Source organism: Sorex araneus, chromosome 3 (assembly GCF_027595985.1).
Source record: "Sorex araneus isolate mSorAra2 chromosome 3, mSorAra2.pri, whole genome shotgun sequence".
In the NCBI taxonomy this organism is placed as follows: Eukaryota; Metazoa; Chordata; class Mammalia; order Eulipotyphla; family Soricidae; genus Sorex; species Sorex araneus.
In genome coordinates, this window is record NC_073304.1 from 143,129,218 (window position 1) to 143,152,500 (window position 23,283).

At 42.1% G+C, this 23,283-nt stretch overlaps 1 protein-coding gene and 1 pseudogene across 1 annotated transcript in view; both read left to right on the plus strand.

Moving 5' to 3' along the window:
• LOC129403439 (uncharacterized) overlaps positions 1-23,283 on the plus strand; it is a 575,036-nt pseudogene that overhangs the window by 372,524 nt on the left and 179,229 nt on the right.
• The window catches only part of XRN2 (5'-3' exoribonuclease 2), a 94,747-nt gene continuing 71,796 nt past the window's right edge, over positions 333-23,283 (plus strand). The window contains 6 exon segments of the mRNA XM_004614413.3: positions 333-499; positions 15,656-15,783; positions 15,865-15,976; positions 19,473-19,584; positions 22,745-22,803; positions 22,880-22,969. Coding sequence (XP_004614470.2) covers positions 425-499; positions 15,656-15,783; positions 15,865-15,976; positions 19,473-19,584; positions 22,745-22,803; positions 22,880-22,969 — 576 coding nt within the window. The 5' untranslated portion in view covers positions 333-424.

Sequence of the window (23,283 nt, forward strand, 5' to 3'; positions counted from 1 at the left end):
CGGCTCCCCTCCCGCGGGCGCGCTCCTCCTAGACTGCAGTGCTCACGGCCGTCGGGAGGGCCGAGAAGGGGCTGTCCGGCTCAGCAGTGCCCCCCCGCCCCGTGCAAGACACATCGGCCACACCCGTCCGCGGGCCCAGGCGCCCCCGACGGCACAATCCGGCGCGTGGAGCGAGCGGAGTTCAGGGCTCCGGGAGCTGCAGCGGGCCAGGACGCGAGGCTCGCGCCGCCGCCTCCGGGATCCGCGAGGGGCGGGGCAGGCCCGAGGGCGCGGCTTCCCGGCGGCCCCCGCGGCGTCGCTGTGACGTCACTTCCCGTCGCCAGGAGCACGTGGGAGGAAGTGGCAGTGCCCGGGCCGCAGCTCCGGCGGGTCTCTGGGGTTCCGTCCGTCCGGGTCTGGCCGCCGTCTGCAGCCAAGCGTCGCCATGGGAGTCCCGGCTTTCTTTCGCTGGCTCAGTCGCAAGTACCCGTCCATCATTGTCAACTGCGTGGAAGAGAAGGTGAGCGGGCGCCGACGGCGGCGACGCCGGGCCCGGAGCGTGGCCAGGCCGCAGCCCCGGCCCGGGCGCCGCTCGACACGCGGCCCGGCCCGGCCGCGCCCCCCACCCCGCCGCTTTGTCTGGCCGGCGGGCGCTCGGGCGCTCCCGGGGCGCGGGCCCCGCCTGCCCGGCCGTGGTTCCCTCCGGCGCGGGGCTGCTGCCGCCCGGGGTAGGGAGGGCGCGTCCCTGAGGAACGTCTCTGCTGGGGTAGGCCTCCCGGTGCCCCTCTCTTCGGGTGCTCCTCCCACTGGACGAGATGCTTGTTGAAATTTCCAGAATTAATGCAGACACTTGAGCAAATCTTGACAGCTCGTTTAGCTTGTCATTTATGTGTATATTTAAGAAGCATTTTAAGCGCTCGCCCCCTTATTTCTTCCACACCCGTCCCATTAAGAAACCTTAATTTATGTACCTAGTGGCCACTGATGTGCCTTTTTTTTTTCTTTTTTGGTAATTCCGTCACCGTAAAATTACAAAGTTATTCATGGTTGGGTTTCAGGTTTACAATGTTTCAACACAAATCTTCGGCCCACGTCCGTTTCTCTCAGCCTGTGCCCCCCATCCTCTGCCTCCTACGCACCAGTCTGCCTCTTACAATTTTTAATGTTTTTGTGCTATGGTTTACAGTACTGTTTGATAGCTTTCGTAGACAACACGCAGCATCGCCTCCTCCCAACGCTTCCTCCACATGGCACATGCCCCCCAGCCCCACCAAGCCTGTGTCCTGCCGAAGACCAGTTTTGTTCTTGGTTCCCATTGTCTTTGCTCTTTGTTATTCTCCCACTATGTTTCTCTACAGCCTTCATCTGAGAGAGATCACTCTGGCCATCTCTCCCCCTCTGACTTCACTTAGCAATACTTTCAGATACTTCCCGGTAGCAGTGAGCCGCCTGGTTTTAGCTTTTCCTACAGCCGAACAATATTCCGTTGTGTATATGCATGAGTTTCTTCATCCCATCATTATTCTTAGACACTTTGGTTGTTTACAGATTTGGGATGTTGTGAATAGTGCCTGAAGGAACTAGAGATGTAAATTTCTTTTCTTCCTTTTGCTTTTGAGCCCATAGGCTATATTCCAAGAAGTGGAATTGCAGGTTCAGTTGGTAGCTCAATTCCTAATTGTTGAGGACTGTCATTTTCTAGTTTTCTCTGGTTATTGATTGTACATCCGGTTGCAGACACTGGTGAATTCATCCTGTGCTTGTCTTTTTCTTTAGGGTTCATTTCTCTTTGCATAATTCCTAAGTGTGCCTTCCGTTTTGTTGCAAATAGAAAACTTTTTTTTTTAAGCTGAACGCTACACCACATCTTTGCCCTTTTTTTTTTTTGCCCATTGTCTTTTGATTGGTGCTCTGTTTGCTTCTGTATTCTAGCTGTTGTAAGCTACAGTAAACAGGTGGATGTTATTTTTTTCTTTAGTTAGATGAGCAGAAGAAGTATTGCATTATTTCCTTGTTTTTGAAACTTTCATCAGACTTTTTTTCTTCCCATTTTCACTCTTCAAAGAACTATGAGTCACATATAAATACAAATTATTGGTTTGACCTATTGAATATTAATATGATAGATGATTTAGCCTCTTAAATGGAACTCTATTAATAGTAAATCTTCACTATTTCTCAGGATATGGTTAGAACGTTAATAAGCCTTTTTAAATTATATTTGGATTTGGTCACAACTAGCAGTGCTCAGGGTAATTACCTTTTTTAAATTTCATCTCTTGTAAGGTAGGTTGGTATTTTTCTATCCCGAGCACCCATATTCTTCATCCTAAGCCTTGTCAAGTACAACTTTTGTCATGTTCACGTTCATTTGAATTGGAAGGGCTATGGTATACTGGCTTTGTTTTAAAAGATGAGGGAAAAAAGAAGGTGTTGATTATTGTGTTGTGAAAATTCAGGTTAGGTGTTGTGCTTGTTTCATTTCTTTGAGGGGGAGGGTTGTAGTTTTGGGGCTTGGGGATTGAACTGGGATCATGCAAGGCAGTTGCTTTAGCCTTTAACTGTACTATTGCACACCTCTTTTCTTATGCTGCTTTTTTGTCTGGGGGTGGGGATGAGCGGAGGGGAAGGCCTTTCTGTTCTCTTAATATCATTCCACATCCAAACTATTTTATCAATAAGAGAAATGCCAAGTTCTCTACTAAAAGACTTTCTTTTGGGGTCTTTTATTTTTGTTGCTACCACATCCTACCTCTAATGGGAGACTGATTTCTGGATCATCATATGCTTTTTGGTTAGTAAGTCCTTTCTTGGTTCTTCTTACCATTTGTATTACAAAAAAAAAAAAATGCTTTGTAGGGGCTGGAGCGATAGCACAGCAGGTAGGGCATTTGCCTTGCCTGCAGCTGACCCAGGTTCGAATCCCAGCATCCCATATGGTCCCCTGAGCATCACCAGAGGTGATTCCTGAGTGAAGAGCCAGGAGTAACCCCTGTGCATCGCCGGGTGTGACCCAAAAAGCAAGAGAGAAAAAAAAAAGCTTTGTATAGCCAAGAGAGTGAAGCATGTACCTTGCATGCGGGAGACTTGGGTTTAATCCCTGGCTCTGCCAAAGAAAGAGAGTGGGATGTGAGTTTTCTGAATTCAGTCTACTTTTGTACACACTTAAGCATTCTTACTAGCATAGAGTTTGAGGTTGAAAATTAGTTTCCTTCACAACATTGATAGGTTTTTTTTGTTCTCTGTCATTGAGTATTCTTGATGAGAAGTTGTCAGTATGATTTATTTAACTATAACATAGGCTTGCTTTGTGCATTTTAGCAATTAATTTTTATTCTCCTAAATTAGCCACATGACTGCAGCTGCTTATTGTTGTAATTATTACCGTGAGGAATTTGAAGCACAAAGGAAATGAAGTGATAATTTCAGGTCACTTTACTAGTAAATATCAGAGCCAGTGTCAAAACAAGGAAGACTTGATACTTAATTTCTGAGTTTGCCTTCATTCTTTTACAGTTGGCCTGTTTTTCTTTCTGACTTTTTGATGCTTGGGGAACACCTGGGATGCCAGGAATGAACCCCCGTCAGTGGTGCCCAAGGCAAGTGCTCTCTCCCACTGCAGTCACTCTGGCCCTAGGGAGTGTGTGAGGGTCATCATCCTTGGTCATGTAAACTTTCTCAGTTGTGTACTGAAAGAATTCTTTTTCAAATAAACCACATTTTGATTGGGTTTGGCTGCCTCTGCCTCTGTTCTTGTTTTTTTCAGTTCTGTTCTTGGAAGCATTAACACTTACCACCCCCACCCTCCCCGCAGTCTTTCTGGCCGCCTCTGAAGTGGATAATAGTCCACCTAGATTGGTTTTTTGTTTTCATTTTTTAATTTTTTCCTTTTTAACGTAGGAGTACTGCTGTTTATTCAGCCATTGATTAAGCTGACTGAATTGGGCATGAACTCCACGTTACTGATTTTTGTTTTTAACTTTTAAATTGAATATTCGTGAGCTAGACAGTTACAAAGCTGTTAATGATGGGGTTTCAGTCATCCAGGACCCATCCCTCCACCAGTGTGCATTGCCCACCACCAATGTCTCTGTTTCCCTTCCAGCCTGCTTCCTCTGTATGGGAGGCACTTTCCTTCTTTCTCTTTCTCTCCTTTTCCTTTTGTGCGGTACTGTCACTCTGGCCCCTGAATTACTTTCAAGTACATGACTCCCAGAGCACTGCCATGCCGCCAGCCTGACTCCACTGTCTTAGGAGGGACCTCGAAGAGATAGAATCTGCTGAAAATTTGGGTATGAGGGTTTTGTCACTGAAATCTCCAGTTTCAGGGTCAGGATGGGCTATCTCTCCCTATCTCCCTGTACTTTGGGAAGCCTCCGCAGACATGGCCACAGCCCAGAGCTGGCATCCAATTGAAAAGCTACTCTAGCCTAACAATCCCAATAAAAATACTGAATGCCCTGAGCAAACACCATGACCTCTTAGCACCTGCATTGCAAACCATAATGCTCAAAAGGAAAAAGGAGAGAGAGAGAGCAAGAAGGAAAGTACTTCCCCTAGTGGGAGGCTGGGGGTAGGGGGCTGGGGTGTTGGGTGATGGTGGGAGGGAAACTGGGTACGCTGGTGCAGGGATGGATGGATGCTGGATCATTGTATGACTGAAACCCAATCATGAACAGCTTTGTAATGGTCTAGCTCTATGGATATTCAATAAAAATTTTTTTTAAAAAACAACATACAACAAAGTATGAAACCATGGCTCCCTGAAACCATCGCCATAGTAAGATGGACAATAACTTCAAAACATCCTTACATCCCATTATTCTTTGCTACAGGGACACGCCTTCCTGTTTCCCTGTTTCTAATCTTTAACCATAGATTTTTTTGACATTTATTTCAGGCGTTTTAATTTTTTTGCCATTTTATAAAATTACACAAATCTACACCTATTTTACCTGATATAGCTACTTCCATTCAGAAAGTTTTAAAATACACCCATATTGTTACATAAATATGTAGTTCTTTTTTTTTTTTTGTTTCCCCATTTTGAGTAGCATTTTGTGGTTTGTACATATTGTGTTTCATTTGTTCATTTACCTGATTGGTGAATCTTTGCACTCCTTCCTATTTTTTAAATTATTATTATTATTTATCATTAAATTATATATTATTAAAATAAATAGTTATTATTTATTAAATTATAGCTCTTTAGTATTATGTAAAGAGCTTTGTGTGATAGTCTTTGTGTTTGGCATATTCTTTGATTCACTTTAGAGAAAATGTCTACACTTGAGCTTAGCCAAAAGGCTGAGAAGCAATAGAAAAAATGTCTAGAAGTGAAATGTGGAGTTGGAGCAATAGCACAGCGGGTAGGGCATTTGCCTTGCATGCGGCCGACCCGGGTTCGATTCCCAGCATCCCATATGGTCCCCTGAGCACTGCCAGAGGTGATTCCTGAGTGCAGAGCCAGGAGTAGCCCCCGTGCATCGCCAGGTATGACCCAAAAAAGAAAAAAAAAAATAGTTTAATTATATGGTTGGTGGGATTTTTTTCTTTTTTCTTGTTTTTATTAAATTGAATCATTGAATCACTGTGAGATAGACCATTGCAAAGCTGTTCATGATTTGCTTTCAGTCATACAGTGTTCCAAAACCCGTCCCTCCACCAGTGTCTATCTCCCAGCACCAGTGTTCCCAGTTTCCCTCCCACCACTCCCCTGAGGCAGGCACCGTATGTGCATTACAGTTTGCAATACAGGTGCTAAGAGGTCTTCGTATTTGTTCAGGGTATTCAGTATTTTTATCGGGAAGGTACAGCTGGAGTATTTTTTCATCGCATTCAGAAATGATCTTTTAAAATTTTAAAATTTTTGGCTTGCAATGCTGGAAATAATGCTTATGGTCATAATTTTGACACCAAACCTATCACCAATGTACCCTTCTCCCTCCCCACCCTTTCTCCCATCCTACCTCTCACCTGCCCCTACTCCCCCTAGTACAGTTGTGTGGCAGCCAGCTGCAAGTGGCTGAATAGCTGTATCAGCTGAATGTATGCCACATGAGTATTAAACATATTAACTACTTCAAATATGTGTCTTGTGTGCAGATGCATTTTATATTTCAGAGTGTTTTCATCCAATTTTTGTAGTTCATTTGTCCAAGTAAAACTGGGAATAATAATAACTGGTAATATTGCTAGTGTAAAATTGTATTCTTACTGTATTCATAAGTAAAATCAAGCTTTCTAGCTAGCTTTCTCCTGCTATTTCTTTGAGTACTTTTTCCTCCCCCTGTTTTAAATTTTGTCTATTGATTAATTTAGGGGAGGGGTCGGTAGGCCACACCCCACACTGCTCAGGGCATTCTCCTGGCTCTGCATTCAGGGATCACTCCAGGTGATGCTCAGGGGAACATATGGGGTGTCAAGGACCCAACCCAGATTGGCTATATGCAAAGCGAGTGCTCTACCTGCTGTACAATTGCTCAGGTTCTAGAGCACTTGGAGATGCTTGGAGGCTTACTTCCAGTTCAGTGCACAGGGGAGGCTTCTGGTGGTCTTGGGGGGACCTGTGGATGAAACCCAAGTCTGCTGTGTGGAGTGTGCTCAGCCGGTTGAGGTATCTCTTTGTCCTCCCTGCCTTTCAAAAATAAATCATGGACACTGTTCTAAGGGTCGGAGGAGTAATATCAGTAAGGGGCATTGTAGGACCCCTCTCCTGCTTTCTGCTTTCCTCAGTATTTGCATTTTGAGCCTGTCTACTATGATCTTTATAAGACCAAACTTGTGTGAATACATTGATTTTAATGCTTTTAGAATATGCCGAAGTAGACATTTTTCTACTCCGTCTGTGAACCTGGTATAAACTTAACATTCAAATTTGGCAAGGATAGTACAGGAAGGTTATTAAGATCAGTCTCACTTGTAAGCATTATATAAAAATTCTAAATAAGGTGTTAGCAAGCTTAAATTAAGCAGTGTAAATAAAAAGTTACTATATGATAAAATTAGATTTTCTTTGAAAAGGCAAAGTTAGTTTAGCATTCAAATAATGATGTATGCCTTTAATCATTTTAAGGTTAAATGAGGAAGAATTAGTAGATGCCAGAAAAACTTTGATAAATTCAAACTGTTAGTGATTAGAAAAATAGCATCAGGAGTCTAAATGTTTAAGGACAGCCCCCAAACCAAATATTTGGTATTTAAACAAAAAGTCCTAAAGTGAACATTATTACTTGTTTTTTTTTTCTCCCACTTTACAGACATACTTATTCAGTAAACATCTAGGGAGTATCAGTTATGTGATGAAATTTGATGCTGAAAGATTAAGTGATTGACAAAGACCCAAGCAAGATTTGAATGGCTCCTACACTTTCAGGCAGCTGTATTGATCTCTAATTCACGTAGCATATAGTTCACCCACTTAAAATCTATGGTTTTTCACATATTCACAAATTTGTGCAGTCTGCCCCAGTCAGTGGCAGAACAGCCCCGTTACCTCTGGTTCCGTTTAGTGACCATGTCTGCCCCATCACTAAGAGCCACTAGTCTACTCTTCCATAGAAATGGAGACATACGGTATTATTTCTGACTGACTTTTTAAAAATCAGTATTCATTTTTAAATAATCAAGTATTTTATGACTAGTGTGGTTTTTTTTTTTTTTTTAAATTTTTGCTTTTTGGGTCACATCTGGCGGTGCACAGGGGTCACTCCTGGCTCTGCACTCAGGAATTACCCCTGGTGGTGCTCAGGAGACCATATGGGATGCTGGGAATCGAACTCAGGTCGGCTGCGTGCAAGGCAAATGCCCTCTCCACTGTGCTATCTCTCCAGCCCCACTAGTGTAGGTTTTTTTTTTTTTTTTTGCTTTTTGGGTCACACCTAGCAATGCACAGGGGTCACTCCTTGCTCATGCACTCAGGAATCACCCCTGGCAGTGCTCAGGGGACCATATGGGATGCTGAGATTTGAACCTTAATCAGCTGCGTGCAAGGCAAACGCCCTACCCACTGTACTATCACTCCAGCCCCTAATGTAGTTTTTTGTGTGTCGATACACATTTGGGTTATTTCTAAATTTTGACTTAGTACAGTTTCTGTGTAGACATCCTCCCTCCCTCCCTCCCTCCCTCCCTCCCTCCCTCCCTCCCTCCCTCCCTCCCTTCCTTTTTATCGCTCCTAAAGGCACAGTGCTAGAGCCTCTCACTTGCTATGTGTCCATACCCACCTCTTTGAGCTGTCTCCCCAGCCTGGGTTTGTATTTTCTCCCTTTGTTGTTGCCACGTCCAGAGGTGGCACACTTAATTGTGAGTTGCTGGAAATTGCATAGAATTTGTGGTGCCACAGGTATCACACCCAAACTTTTGACCTCCCGAAGTTTCACACATTGCCATGGAACACGTCTGAGAAGGCCTGTATCTTTCCTTGGGGGAGGCAGGTAATCACACCCAGCAGTGATTCAGGCCCGTTCATGGAGGTGGCACTACAAACCTGGTGCTCCTGTTTGCAAAACATGTACCAGCCTTTTGAGATCTCTCTGAGGCCTCTGGCATCTTAAAGTCCAGTCTGACTGTCTCTTTGTTTTGATTGAATTCTTTAGTATCAGATGTGAATGTCAATGCAAGGCTGTGTTTTACCACTGCATTTTTATTTCCCACGGGCCCCCACTTTCCCCTTTTCATGATATGGGCATTTTTTCTTTGTTTCTATGTTTTGTTTTTGGGCCACAGCCAGCTGTGCTCAGGGAACACTCCTGGCAAGGCTTGCTGGACTACATGGGCTGTCAGGAATCACACCCAGGTTGGCACGTGCAAGGCAAGCACCCCACCCACCAAACTATCACATTATTGTACATAGTGTGTCCGTTGTTATAAACTCGAAATGCATTTTAATACACAGCATATGTAGTCATACCCTTGGTTTATTTCATCCACCCAATTCTTTTGGGGACTGTTACTGGGAAATACATTATACTTTAATTAATTCTGTTACAAGACCAATAGCATATTTTACGAAAATATTTTTAAAATAAACTAAGGGTGGAGGGAAAGATTACAGTATGTATCCTTTTATTGGAGTCACTTGCTTCTAACTAGGAGAGCTACCCTGTATAATTTTTCTTGTAATTTAGTTCTGCTAACAACAAATAGGGTTTTTTTTTAAACCTGGCAAAATGTTTTCTCCCTGTTTTGGTGGCGCTGCAGTCTATAATACTATTAATGATAGAGCTTCAGCCATACAACATTCCAGCACCACCCCACCCACCACCCAGGGATCTCCTTTCCTCCCCAGAACCACTCCTCCAGTCCCCACCTAAACTCAGCTTGAGACTGTACCCATCCCACTGGCTCCCTAGCAGAAGTCAGCCGTTAAGCTTTTTTAGGTTTCCTGGTGACTTCTTAGTTCCTCTGGAAATTTCCTCCTTTTACCTTCAACATTTTTATTCTGATGGTTCAATTTACATATTTCTGCCTTATTTTACTTGGGAGTTCTTAAAGCTTCCTGCATGTGTAGGTTGTTTTCGGTCAAAGTGAGTTTTTGCTCATTACTTGAGGTTTTTGGGTGGGGGGATTGCTCCTTAGGGGTGCTCTGGTGGCTCAGGTCTCTCCCAGCAGTGGTTCAGTGGATGCTGTTCCAGGGATTACCTGTGCTGATAGTGACCTGGGTCAGCATGGTAGTTCCTGGAGGTGGGGTCGGAGTGGGGGCATGTCATGCTAGGGATCAAACCAGCTTTGCTTACATGCAAAGCAGGTGCCTTTACTTTAGCTCTGTACTATCTTTCTACCCTTTTTTTTTTCTTTTTGGGTCACACACACATACAAGGGTTATTCCTGGCTCTGCACTCAGGAATTACCCCTGGCGGTGCTCAGGGGACCATATGGCTGCTGGGAATCGAACCCGGGTCGGCCACGTGCAAGGCAAACGCCCTACCCGCTGTGCTATCACTCCAGCCCCCCTATCTTTCTACCCTTTACTTGAAGTTTTTGGGGGGAGGCGTGGGGAAGGGAAAGAGCAAAGTGGTGGTGCTTAGGGTTTACTCCTGGCTCTACTCAGGGGTCAACTTCTGGCAGGGCTGGGGACCATATGGGGTTCTGGGAGTTGAACTCAGGGTGGTCACAGTTAAGGCAAGCGCCCTACCAGAGGAACTATCTGCAGTCCCAGAACTCTGGTGAAATTTAAATTTAGTCATTTACTTTTTTTGTTTATTTTGGGGAGTCAGTGCCAGCAGTGCTCAGGGCTTAACAGGGATCACTGCTGGTGATGCTTGGGGGACCAGCATGTGGTGTGGGGGATAAAGCTATGTTCAGGCAAGAACCTTCACCCCTGCACGTGTATCTCCAGCATCAGTTATACCTGTAATCTCCAGAGTTGCTATTTATTTTTTTAAGTAAAATTTACCTTTGATGACAAAATGTCTTCAGCTTTCTTTATTTCCTTAACCAGTACTTTATTTTAGTTCTGTGAGCCTAACTATTTAAGTTATCATGAAATCTGTTACTGAATCATGACAAGCTTTTCTGCATGCCTGGTGGTGTTTTCTTCTGTGGTCCCCTCTCTCTCAAACCCCTCTAAGACTTTTGTCTTACTGATGAACGGAATTATTTTTGGTGAGAAGTCTGTTTCTCCCTCGCTATGTTAAGCCTCTGTTGCTGCTTTCCAGGGAAGGGCAGACTGGGGAGGGCATGAATGCTATCCTGGGGCACACTGTTGCCCTAGCCACACCTAGCAGTTAATTCTGTTAACGCCCTTTGCTCTGCTTTCAGCAGGGCCCAAGGGTTTAAATTGCTCTAAAGGAGTCCAGTTAGATGTAGCTCTTCTCTCTAATTTGTTTCTGACATAAATGTTTGATATTCCTTCAGCCCTAGAAAGGTCCCCTTTTAGCTGTCTTACTCAATTATTATTTTCTACAAACTGGCTGGCCCATAATCTTGGCTTCAAAATATCTCTGGTTCTCTTCTTAATTGCTCACTACAATTCTTACTTTGTTGATATGTCTTTGTATTTTTTGAAGAAGGGGCAACATACTAAGGTTCTGCTAAAACATAATAATTTGATATTTGAATATATTAACAGACATAGTCTATTGAAAGTGTATCATTAAATTTTTGTTATTATGATGAGAACTTAAAAGATTTACTTTTGACTGTTTTTTAAATGCACAATGCAGTATTGAATAAGCTATCTCTATGACGGTTTTTCCTTTATTTGCTTTTGTGTTTTGTATCACTGCTGGCTCTGTGCTCCGGTATCATTCCTGGAGGGGCTTGGAATACTCTGGGATGTCAGGATAAACCCTTGTCAGCCCATGCAAGGTTTCTTCAGCAGTAATTGGTCTATTTAGATTTTGTATTTAAATTCATGATGAGGTTTAGGTAGGTTCTGTGTTTAGGATTTGTTTTGTTTTGGATTTTGGGGGCCACCTTGACAATGCTTAGGGCTTACTTTACTCCTGACTCTGCTAAGTAATCTGGTGGCATTCTGGGGGCCATATGTGGTCCTGGAGGCTAAACTGGGTTCAGTTGCATGCAAGGTTACTGTTTTACCCAATATACTATCTCTCTGGCCCTTAAAATTATATCTAGATATTTTCTTTTACCTGTTAGCTGTTCAGAGGATGTTTTTAGGTTTAAACCTTATGCTTGGATACAAAGGAAGTAGTTTTGAAATTTTCAGTGGCTAGTTATTTTTTTAAACTAGATTACTTTTAACTTCAGAACCTTATCCAAAGACTTATGTTGGAGGTGAGGGGAGAACAAATGTTTGGGCTACACCTGATGATGGTTCAGGATTTACTTCTGGCTCAGTGCTCAGGGATCACTTCTGTTTGTGCTGGGATGGAGGGATGGGTGATGGTGTATGTGGTGAAGGGGGTTGAACTGGGGCCAGCCGCTTGAAAGGAAGGCATACCCCTTACTAACCCTAATTTTTCTCAATTCCCTAATTTTTAACAAATTCTTTCTGTTTTTCCCAGAGGAACAAGTGATGAGAGCTTCTTACACTCCTCTGTTGGAAGTTGCTTCCCCAGTGTGATTATTTATCTTGGAAAGGATCAGTTTTACTCATCTTGCATATCTTGTATTTAGTAGTTACTACAGTCATCAACATGAATCGTAGGTTTCTAACAAATCATGTTAAGTAATCTAGCGAAATGACCACCATCATCTGATTAGAATGTTAGTTTTGAATTCAGATTGCTAGGTTCAAATCCTAGTCTCCAAACTCAACACCTGTGTATCTTTGGAAAGACTGCTGAACCCTTCTCAGTTTCTGTTAGCATTTGTAAGTGAGTACTTGTTATGTGGATAGATTGGAAAAGTCAGAGTAAAAGTCCTTGGAACAGTGCCTATCCATTTTAAGTGCTCTTTGGTAATGAGCAGTAGTTTTTGTTGACTAACATACAAAAAAACGAAGATGAAGACCTACTTAGATATACAGTCTGAAAAACAACTAATCACCCACACATGTTGACATTTTCTATTAGGCAACTCTGTCAAAACCTATGACCTTAATTTTTAACTAAATATATAATTTGAAAGTTTCACTATTTCACTAGCTCTCTGACCATTTTCCCTCAAAATATTACTCATGTTTTGAGTTTTCTTCCCTGGAGTCTGAAGCTGCTCTAAGGGGAAATCTAAAACTGCACTTCTGTAGTTTGGCATCTGAAGTGAGATGCTAAGGAGAGGTCTTTAGTGAGACCTCTAAAGACCTCTACAGGCCTCACTAAAGACCTCTCCTTAGAATAAAATCTCAGGCAGTTCAAATTTCTCTAGTGTTTCAGTTAAACATGTAAATTTAAACAAAAATATGTCTACTTGGTTGCTACTAACAGTAATGGTTTCTGCCTCATATATTTGAGGTGTTAGACAGCCTTATACGACTGACTGGAACAGCAGATTGCTGTGAATAGCATTTTGAGGATTTGCTTCAAAACCCACGGACTGCATTTTTTTGTAGATTGACTGTGTTTGTATCATCTTTACTACCCGTTTATCTTGATTTCTTTGGAATCTGTGTGCAAGTAGAATAATTTCCTAACTGCCTATTTGGGAACATTATAAACTTCCTTTCACCGTGAAGTAAAGCAGAAGCGAGTTGGCCGGTGTTCGGTAGGCATGCCTTCGTGTCCTCTCCGGAACTGCACTTACCTTGCTGAGAGCGCATTCTGTGCAGCTCTGCAGTTTCCTGCCCCAGGTTGCCTGTGGTAGGGCGAGGGAAGAGGGGAGTGCGGGAGGTGGCCATGGTTGTTGTGTGCCTTTGCTGATGACTTGTCCAGAGATCCCCTCCTCTCCTTCTCTGGCCACAGTCCTCTGTGTGTTCCCTCACTTCTTGGTGTCGAGTATTCCTCACTGCGGTTTAGGCCGTGCCCTCCACTGCTTGTTTCTGTGTTTCAGGCCTCACTGATGAATCTCTCCACTGCAGACTACAGGGTTCCTGTTGCTTTCCAGCAGTCGTCCATGTGGTAGGGTAGAGAGGGAAGGGCACCACAGGCGGGTCGTTCTCATTCGGCCAACAGGGAAAAATGCTGCCCTGTGGCCTTCTGCCGAGCACACGGAAGGAGAAGACGAATAGTCACAGAGTCCCTGCCTTTATGGATAGAGCCTGGGTTCTTTCATAATACTCCTCCCTGCAATGGACCTCTTGCTGTATTTGATGTCTGCCCTGTTTACTGATGCTGATAAAACCCTTCCCCCTCCCCGGGGGCTCCTCCTCAAATTGCTTAGGAGGTTGTTGTCTAGGGAGTGGGTGGGCAGGCAGCATCAGCGATGCTTGATGACCTACTTGGGAACATACGGAGCGGCTTCTTTGGCATTTTTCCTCTTTTGCCCATAGTTGTTTGATTTCTCCTAATTGTTACTACAGATTAAAGCATTGTCTCCTTTCCTCTCCTTGTAGACAACTAACCAGTGCCCCTATACTGGTGTTTACCAGTTCCTTTTCTCTGTGCTTTCATTGTATATATTTCTCTTTTAACAATGTCTAACAACAAACCAAATAAATCATTTTGAAATAACAGTTCTTCTTTTCCTTTTTTTATTTCCTCCAAATTTTGGGGTCACAACTGGCAGTATTAGGGGCTACTCGTGACTGTTCAGGGGACACTCCTGGCTGTACTCACTGGAGTATTGGAGTGTATGCTGGGCTTGACTACATCAATTCACTTTTTTTTTTTTTGGTAGTGGCAGGAATCAAACCCATACATATAAGGAAAAATGCTCTACCACTGAGCCGTATCCAGAGAGAAACAAAGGTAAAGGTGCTCGCCCTGCATATGGCTCATCTCAGTTTGACCCCTGGCACCACATAAAGTCTCTTGAGTGTACTTAGAAGAGTCCCTGAGTACTTTTAGGTGTGTCACCAACTCCCCCCAAAATAAAATAGCATTTCGAGAACAGATACAAAGCATCATTTTTAATAGTTTTAGAAAAGGTAAATTATTGTTTTCAATAACATTGTGCTAAATGAAAGCCATTAGCTCAAGATTCCTTGTGTATGAAAAGTAGAATAGGGCCAGATAAGGTGCTTGCCTTGGCTGTGGTTGACTCAGGTTCCATCCCTGGTCTCTGAGCCCACCAGGAGTGATTCCTGAGCACCATTGGGAATAGCTTCCCTACAAAAAGAAAAACATTATTTGGGCCGCAGTAGTACAGCAGGCAGTGCTCTGGACTCACACATGTCAGGCGCTGGCACCCCATACGATCCCCTGAGCACTGCCAGGTGTGGCTTAAAAAACAAAAGCAGAAAATAAACCTCCAAACAAATGCCCTAGAATAGACGAATCAATAGAAATAAACAAACTTCAATCTAAAGATGGTGTAAAGGTGAGATAGGAAGTGACATAAACAGGAACTTTTATTTAGCTAGTGATTAAAAAGTATTAGAAAATAGTAGTTATATAACTGTATACTTAAAACTACACATTAAACAAATGAACATGTGAACACTATGCCATATAAGTTATAGTGCAATGAAGCGGTTAGATAAATGGTAACCCTAGTTTGGAAAATAAAAAAAAAAAAACAAAGAATGAATACACTGCTGTCTATGTAGTGGTATGTCAGATACATGTTAGAGTTAAGGAAATGGAGCTAGATGGTTACATATATTGAGCCTAAATAAGATAAGTTGTAGAAGAATTACACATATTAAGCCATTTTCTATGTGCTTCAGTTTTTTTTCTAGGAGTAAGATAACATCTCCCAACTTAAATATAACTTGATTTCCAGTCTGAAAATGAAACATGTTCATACTGAGTCTAACATGGGACTATTTTCAATTTGAACAAACTGCTCTTTTTTTTTTTTTAAATTTTATTGAATCACCATGAGATAGTTACAAGCTTTCATGTTTGGGTTACAATCACACAATGATCAAACACCCATCCCTCCACCAGTGCACATGCCCCACCACCAATATCCCCGGTATACCTCACCCCTTTCCCACCCTCCCCCTGCCTCCATGACAGACAATATTCCCCATACTATTTTTGGGCATTATGGCTTGCAACACAGACACTGAGAGGTCATCATGTTTGGTCCGTTATCTACTTTCGGCATGCATCTCCCATCCCAACTGGTTCCTCCAGCCATCATTTTCTTAGTGATTCCTTCTCTATACCATCTGCCTTCTCCCCTCCACTCAATGAACAGACTGCTCTTAATTATTACTTTCTTGTAGCCAAAAGAATGCAATGGTGTGAAGGTGCCTGTCGATTCCAGTAAGCCAAATCCAAATGATGTGGAGTTTGATAATCTTTATTTGGATATGAATGGAATCATACATCCCTGTACTCATCCTGAAGACAAGTATGTAACCTTGTTTGGTCATTAATAGTGCATAGCACAGAGGAGTACTATGCTACAGTTATTGTTTACTTATCATTATAGACCAGCACCGAAAAATGAGGATGAAATGATGGTTGCGATTTTTGAGTATATTGACAGACTTTTCAGTATTGTAAGACCACGACGGCTTCTTTACATGGCCATAGATGGCGTGGTAAGTATAAAATAATCAGAAACCTTTGGTTATGTTGGTTTTGTTTTTGTTGTATTCTCATTGTCTGAAACGGAGATTCCCTAACGTATTTGTCCTTCCATCCACTTTTCAGGAAAAATAGTAAGGTAACTAGTTGGTACCCTGGAAATCTACCATTTTTAAATGTAAAGACAGAAATTCCCCCTGCTTGCACAGATTGCTCTTCACACACGCTGGTGCGCGTATGCACGGCCAGCACGTTCTGTGTTTGGGAAGCTCTGCCTTCTTTGAGAGACACAGGTTAGAACAAGAGTTGGCAAAAGCATGAAAGTGGTGTAACAAATTTGGGCAAGCAAGCCTTCAGTTGTTCATTCAAACATTTTCTTTTCTTTTTCCTGGGCTGTGGGTGAGGGCACACCCAGCAGTGCTCAGGCCCTCCTGCCTGTTCTGCACTTGGGGGAACTGGTGCTGGGAGTGTTGGTGACTACAGTTGCTTTTGATTTTTTTCCCCCCTCCCTGAGGTGCTGGAGACTGTCGCCAGTGCTTTACCTATGTAGAGCATGCATTCTCCATTGAGCTCAATCGCCCTTGCTTTTGAAGACTTATAGAGACATCATGATATAAACCATTGATAGAAAAGAGACATACACAGTGAAGTCAGGTTTTTATATTGGCATACCTACAGGACATTAAGGAAGGAAGGAGTAAAAGCACTTCCAGGAGTTAGATGATCGAGAAGAAGGGATTTTTGTCCCATTTCTTTGTTTTTGCTTTTTGGGTCACACCCAACAGTGCACAGGGGTTACTCCTGGCTCTGTACTCAGGAATTATTCCTGGCGGTGCTGGGGGACCATATGGGATGCTAGGAATCGAACCCAGGTTGGCCACGTGCAAGGCAAATGCCCTATCGCTGTGCTATCGCTCCAGCTCCTTGTCCCATTTCTTGAAGGTTGGAGGATAACTTGAAGGTTCTTGAATCGGGAGATGGGAGGGCAGTGGTGGGATCGATGGATAACTAGGGGTAAGGAACCTTATTCTCAGTTATTTCAGTTACACACATTTAAGCCTTTGGCCACAGTGACACTTTTGGATAGCTGCAGGTGACTCATGGCAGAAAGGGAAGTCAAGTGCTGACTTGAGAAGGCCTTTTTCTGCCATACTGAAGAATTGTGCTTTATCCTATAGGAAACTTACTGACCTATACTAATAATGCCAAGTAGCATAGATTATAAATGACCTGCAGACATAGATCACGGTTCAAGAAAAACTAAGGTAAACTATAACCTTGTTGTTTTTTCATATACAAATAGCTTCTTTTTCTTTTATATTCATTCAGTTAACTGGCCAGCAAAATGATTTTTTGACAATCCAGAAAGCCTTGGGTCCAGAAGATTTAATTTTTCCGAGGTTCCATTTAACTCAGTTAAAAAAATCTCAGCTAACAGTAAAAAATTTGAATGGAAGATCTTACCTAACTTACACTAACTTGCTAAGTTAAGGAACAAAGGAAACAAGAATGTATTTTTTTTTTTTTTGGATCACACCCGGCGATGCACAGGGGTTTCTTCCTGGCTCTGCACTCAGGAATTACCCCTGGCTGTGCTCAGGGGACCATATGGGATGCTGGGAATCGAACCCGGGTTGGCTGCGTGCAAGGCAAACACCCTACCCGCTGTGCTATTGCTCCAGCCCCGAAACAAGAATGTATTAATGGGAGTGTATACTGATTTACTTTCAGCTAAGTGTTTTGAAGATCTGTCTTTTAACTAGTTTGCCTTTATTCCTAGTTGAAGTTTAAAATATGTGTGTATTTGTGTGTATACACGTTAACACATTTTTTGTTAAAAATTTAAATGGAGGGGGATGGAGCGATAGCACAGCGGGTAGAACATTTGCTTTACACGCAGCCGACCCAGCTTCGATCTCCAGCATCCCCTATGGTCCCCTGAGCACCGCTAGGAGTTAATTCCTGAGTGCAGAGCCAGGAGTAACCCCTGTGCATTGCCAGGTGTGACCCAAAAAGCCAAAAAAAAAAATTAAATGGAGATCTTAAAATTCGGTGTGTGAAGGATAATAGGTGGTTTAATAATACAGGAAAAATAGCTATTTAAAGAGAATATAAAATGATGTATTTCAGATGCTAACAGTCCTTCAGACACCCCCCCCTTATTTATTTATTTATTTATTTGTTTATTTATTTTTTGCTTTTTGGGTCACACCCAGTGATGCACAGGGGTTACTCCTGGCTTTTCCACTCAGGAATTACTCCTGGCGGTGCTTGGGGGGCCGTAATGGGGTGCTGGGAATTGAACCCGGGTTGGCTTCGTGCAAGGCAAACACCCTTCTCGCTGTACCAGTTCCAGAACCCTTTCTGACTCTTAAAGTCAGTGTAATCATTTTAAAACTATAAAATTCAGTTCTTTTCATTCAGACTTATCTGTCATTTTAAATACACTTGGTTAGTACTAGTACCTGCAAGATGACTCAGAAATGACTTCTGATATTGGAGCACAATTTGGCATTCAGGAGCCCTAGGACTTATCTTTCCCAGTGGTCTTGAAACCCCAAGCACTGGGACATAGTCCCTGAAGAGTACTTCTGGGTGTATGCCCCCCCCCCCAAATACATAAAATATATTGATCAGAGTGACTTAAAAGTACTGTGCTTTGGACTGAGGGAAAGTACAGCAGTTCAGCATGTTGTATTGCACCCAGCCAACCTGGGTTTGATCTGATCCCCAACACCATATATGGTCCTCTGAGCTCCACTGATCACAAGGGATCAAAGTCAGGAGTAAGCCCTGAGGACAAGCTGGGTGTGGCAGAACAACAACTTTGCTTAAAACCTTGTTCTCTTTTTCAGAAATGTGCCTCATTATAAAGACAATGGTAATCATTAGCTTTATCATAGTGCCTTGAAGTCTTATGATTAAGTAGTTTTTTGTTGCTTTTTTTTTTTCTTTTGGTTTGGGGTCAGACCCAGTGGTGCTCAAGGGCTGCTCCCAGCTCTGTATTTGGGAGTCACTCTGGGGACCATACACTGCCAGGGATCAAAGCAGGACTAAACTGCTTTCAAGGCAAGCACTATCTTTGTGCCATCTCCATCTCTGCACCATCTGCTACTTCCTAGTTGTCTTCTGTTGCTTTCTTAAGCATTGTGAATTCATTTAAATGCCGGTTTTGTTTTCTCCTTGTTTCCTTAGAGCTATTGATGTGGACTTAGGGAGAGTTTTCCTGATTCTCATTTTATAGCAATTACTTTAAGGTGACTGGATCTTTGAGTAGCAACCATTTTTCCCTTCCTTTCTTTCTGTCTTTCCTTTGAGGTAAACATGTTATTTACCTGAGCTCAACTTTTAAGTCCTCTGTTTAAATATAAGTTCTTCATCATGAAAGAATTCTTAGTTGTATTGCTTACCTTTTAAATTTCACTGTATTGTATAAAATAATCAAAATGTAAAAATGTAGCTGTGAATATTTTAAAGATTATTACATGAATATTAAATGCTCATTTTCAGGCGCCACGAGCTAAAATGAACCAGCAGCGTTCAAGGAGGTTCAGAGCATCTAAAGAAGGAATGGAAGCAGCAGTAGAGAAGCAGCGAGTCAGAGAAGAGGTTCTGGCAAAGGGTAAAGAATATGCATCTTGAAATCAGATGTATACATATATATATTTTTTTAATTATTTATTTTTAATTAGTGAATCAACGTGAGGGTACAGTTACAGTTTTATACATTTTTGTGCTCGTGTTTTCCCCATACAAAGTTCAAGAACCGAAGGGATGGTTGTTTTTTTTTTTTTGTTTTTTTTTTAAAGGAATTTAATTAATTAATTTATTTTTAATTCGTGAATCACCATGAGGGCACATTTTCAGATTTATACACTTTTGTGCTTATGCTTCCCTCATACAAAGTTCGGGAACCCATCCCTTCACCAGTGCCCATTCTCCACCACCAGTAAACCCAGCATCCCTCCCACCCTCCCCGATCCCATCTCCCCTCACCCCGCCCTGCCACTGTGGCAGGGCATTCCCTTCTGTTCTCTCTCTCTAATTAGCTGTTGTGGTTTGCAATAAAGGTGTTGAGTGGCCGCTGTGCTCAGTCTCTAGCCCTCATTCAGCCCGCAACTCCCTTCCCCCACATGGCCTTCGACTACATTATAGTTGGTGATCCCTTCTCTGAGTTGCCCTCTCCCCAGAATGTGAGGCCAGCCTCCAAGCCATGGAGTCAACCTCCTAGTACTTATTTCTACAATTCTTGGGTGTTAGTCTCTCACTCTGTTATTCTATATACCCTAGATGAGTGCAATCTTTGTATGTCTGTCTCTCTCTTTCTGACTCATTTCACTCAGCATGAAACTTTTCATGCCCATCCACTTAAATACAAAATTCATGACCTCCTTTTTTGACAGCTGCATAGTATTCCATTGTATAGATGTACCAAAGTTTCCTCAACCAGTCATCCGTTCTAGGGCATTCGGGTTTTTTCCAGATTCTGGCTATTGTAAATAGTGCTGCGATGAACATACATGTGCAGATGTTGTTTTGATTATACTTTTTTGCCTCTGTGGGATATATTCCCAGCAGTGGTATTGCTGGGTCAAATGGGAGCTCAACCTCTAATTTTTTGAGAGTCGTCCATATTGTTTTCCAGAAGGGCTGAACCAGTCGGCATTCCCACCAGCAGTGTAGAAGGGTCCCTTTCTCCACACATCCTCTCCAACAGCGGTTGCTTTTGTTCTTTTGGATGTTGTATACATATATTTTATAAGATATATGCAGAAGGGCAGGGGATAGCAACTTTTTCTTTTGTATAGGTGAGCCTTTAATTTAACTGGAATCCTAGAATATCCAGAAAAATTAATGTTCGCAGTTAAGGGAAAGTATTTAAAGGAATCTTTTACTCCCATTAATTAGTTGATTTCCACATGCTGAGATCAGTGAGGAAATGAATAGAGATTCTGGCAGGAGAGCAGATTTTCATCCCCTTTCAGAGTAAGGCAACTCTTCAGGTAGTTTTTATCTATCTGTGAAATAGAAATAAATTGAATGTTTCTTGAGGTTCAGGGAATCTTCCAGTAGATGACTGACCTGGGTTTGACTTCTGTTACCACATGGACGTCCTCTCCCCCCAACTCCTGCAGTATTAACCCATGTGACCATGGTCTTCTGTACCACAGAGCCCCAGTGGCGCCACATTCTGAGGCACACTCGCATTTCAGCCAAGTGGCCAGGTTGACTGACAGTGACCCCAGGTGCTGCTTGGAGGCCTCCCCAAGAGAAGTAATTCCTTTTTTCCATGGGGGTTAAGAAACTTTGGTTTTGTATTATTTTGATAAGTTTGCTTATTGCTTCTTTGCCTTAGACGTCAGTCTATGCATGGAGCTCTGGCATGTGATCCAGATTCATATATTTTAGTCAAGTCATGCGCACATTAAGTATAGGTTGATATAATAGACTACATGAAATATATGAAGGGGTTTAATCAAGTATTGTAATTCCAGTGGATATATAAGTAGAAGCTGATTAAATCTTAGAAGAGGAACGTCAGGAGGCTTATGCCTCTTGGGCTAGTTTTCTGCTGTCATTCCCAATGTGTACGATGGTGTGTGGTGGTAATGGTTATTTGCTTTGCTTATTTTGTTTAATAGGGCAATATGATACATCAGTAAAGCTATCATTTATTGGCTTAGAATATTGCACTTGACAATTTTGACAATTGGGGAAAAAGCAGGATAATCAACTCAAGCCTACAATTATGAGAAACTATAATTTGCTCAAAGTCTGTAAATATAGTTGATTTAATGTCAACTTGTAATTAATGGTCTAAAACAGATTGTATTTAATTTTAAAGGTTTCACCTTTTAAAGATAACGTGAAAAAAAATATGTATATATATGTTTTTTTTTTTCTTTGTGGGTGACACCTGGTGGTGCATAGGGGTTACTCCTGGCTCTGCACTCAGGAATTACCCCTGCGGGTGCTCAGGGAACCATATGGTATGTTGGGAATTGAACCCAGGTCGGCCGAGTGCAAGGAAGATGCCCTACCCGCTGTGCTATTGCTCCAGCCCCTATTATTTTTTTAAACATGAAATATATTTGTATATTGAAAATAAAACTGGTTTTTAATAAAAGGAAATAAGAATTTTATGTCCTAGCTGATAAATAGAAAACTATGCTAAACTAATATTAAGACTTCTTTATATAAATAACTTAGTAGGTTTGAATGTTTAATCTGTGTGTGCATGCATGTTTGTGCTCACTGCTGCAGAGGAATTTCAGAGGAATATAATTTTAATATTTTTCTATAACAGTGCTGTTCATATACTATATATATATTTTTATTTTGGGGTTTTCTTGTCTTGTGTGGGTTTTTTTTTTGGCGGGGGAGTAGGGGGAGTACCTGGCTGAGCTCAGGGCATCCTCCTGACTCTGAGCTCAGGGGTCACTCCTGGCCATGCTCAGGGGACCGTATGTCAGGGGTAGAACCCATGTCAACTGTCAAGGCAGACACCCTGCCCAATACGCTATCGCTCTGGCCCCAAATATACTCTGTTGTTTAAAAGTCATGTTAAATCTGAAAGGAGGATCTTTATATTCTTTATATTCTTAATTAAATTTGAGAGGAGGATCTTTATATTTTTCTCCCAAGAGGAAAACTATTCATCAGATGACAGTGTTTCTCCTTTTATATTTGATTTGATTTGAGCTTCTCATTGTTCTAACATAATACTAAATATTTAATTTCACTTTTTATGAGGGAATAAAACATTGCCTGTTTTTCTCTAGGTGGCTATCTTCCTCCAGAAGAAATAAAAGAAAGATTTGACAGCAACTGTATTACACCAGTAAGTAGTCTCACCTTTAGCTAGCTATTGCTAACTCTTAAATGATAGGCTAATGTATTTCCTTCTGTCATTTTAGGGAACTGAGTTCATGGACAATCTTGCTAAATGTCTTCGCTATTACATAGCTGATCGTTTAAATAATGACCCTGGGTGGAAAAATTTGACAGTAAGTTTCCCATTTTGATACTTCAAGAAGATTAGGGTGATCATCTGAGACCTCACTTGGATATGACTGATATTATTTGACTTTTTCTTTTCTCCCCGAAAATGCTAGTTTACTGTCAGAAGAAAGAAAGATTTCAGGGTTATTGGAAATGGGATATCTGTGTGGTCCAGTTTTAGATAGCTGAATTTTCTCTCAGTGCCAATTTTGTCGTCTTACAATCACCACGAAGCCATAAAATGAAACTTATGGTTTTAAAAATGTATATATGAAAAAGTAACTTTTTTAATAAAAATTTCTGTTACTAGAAAAAAAAT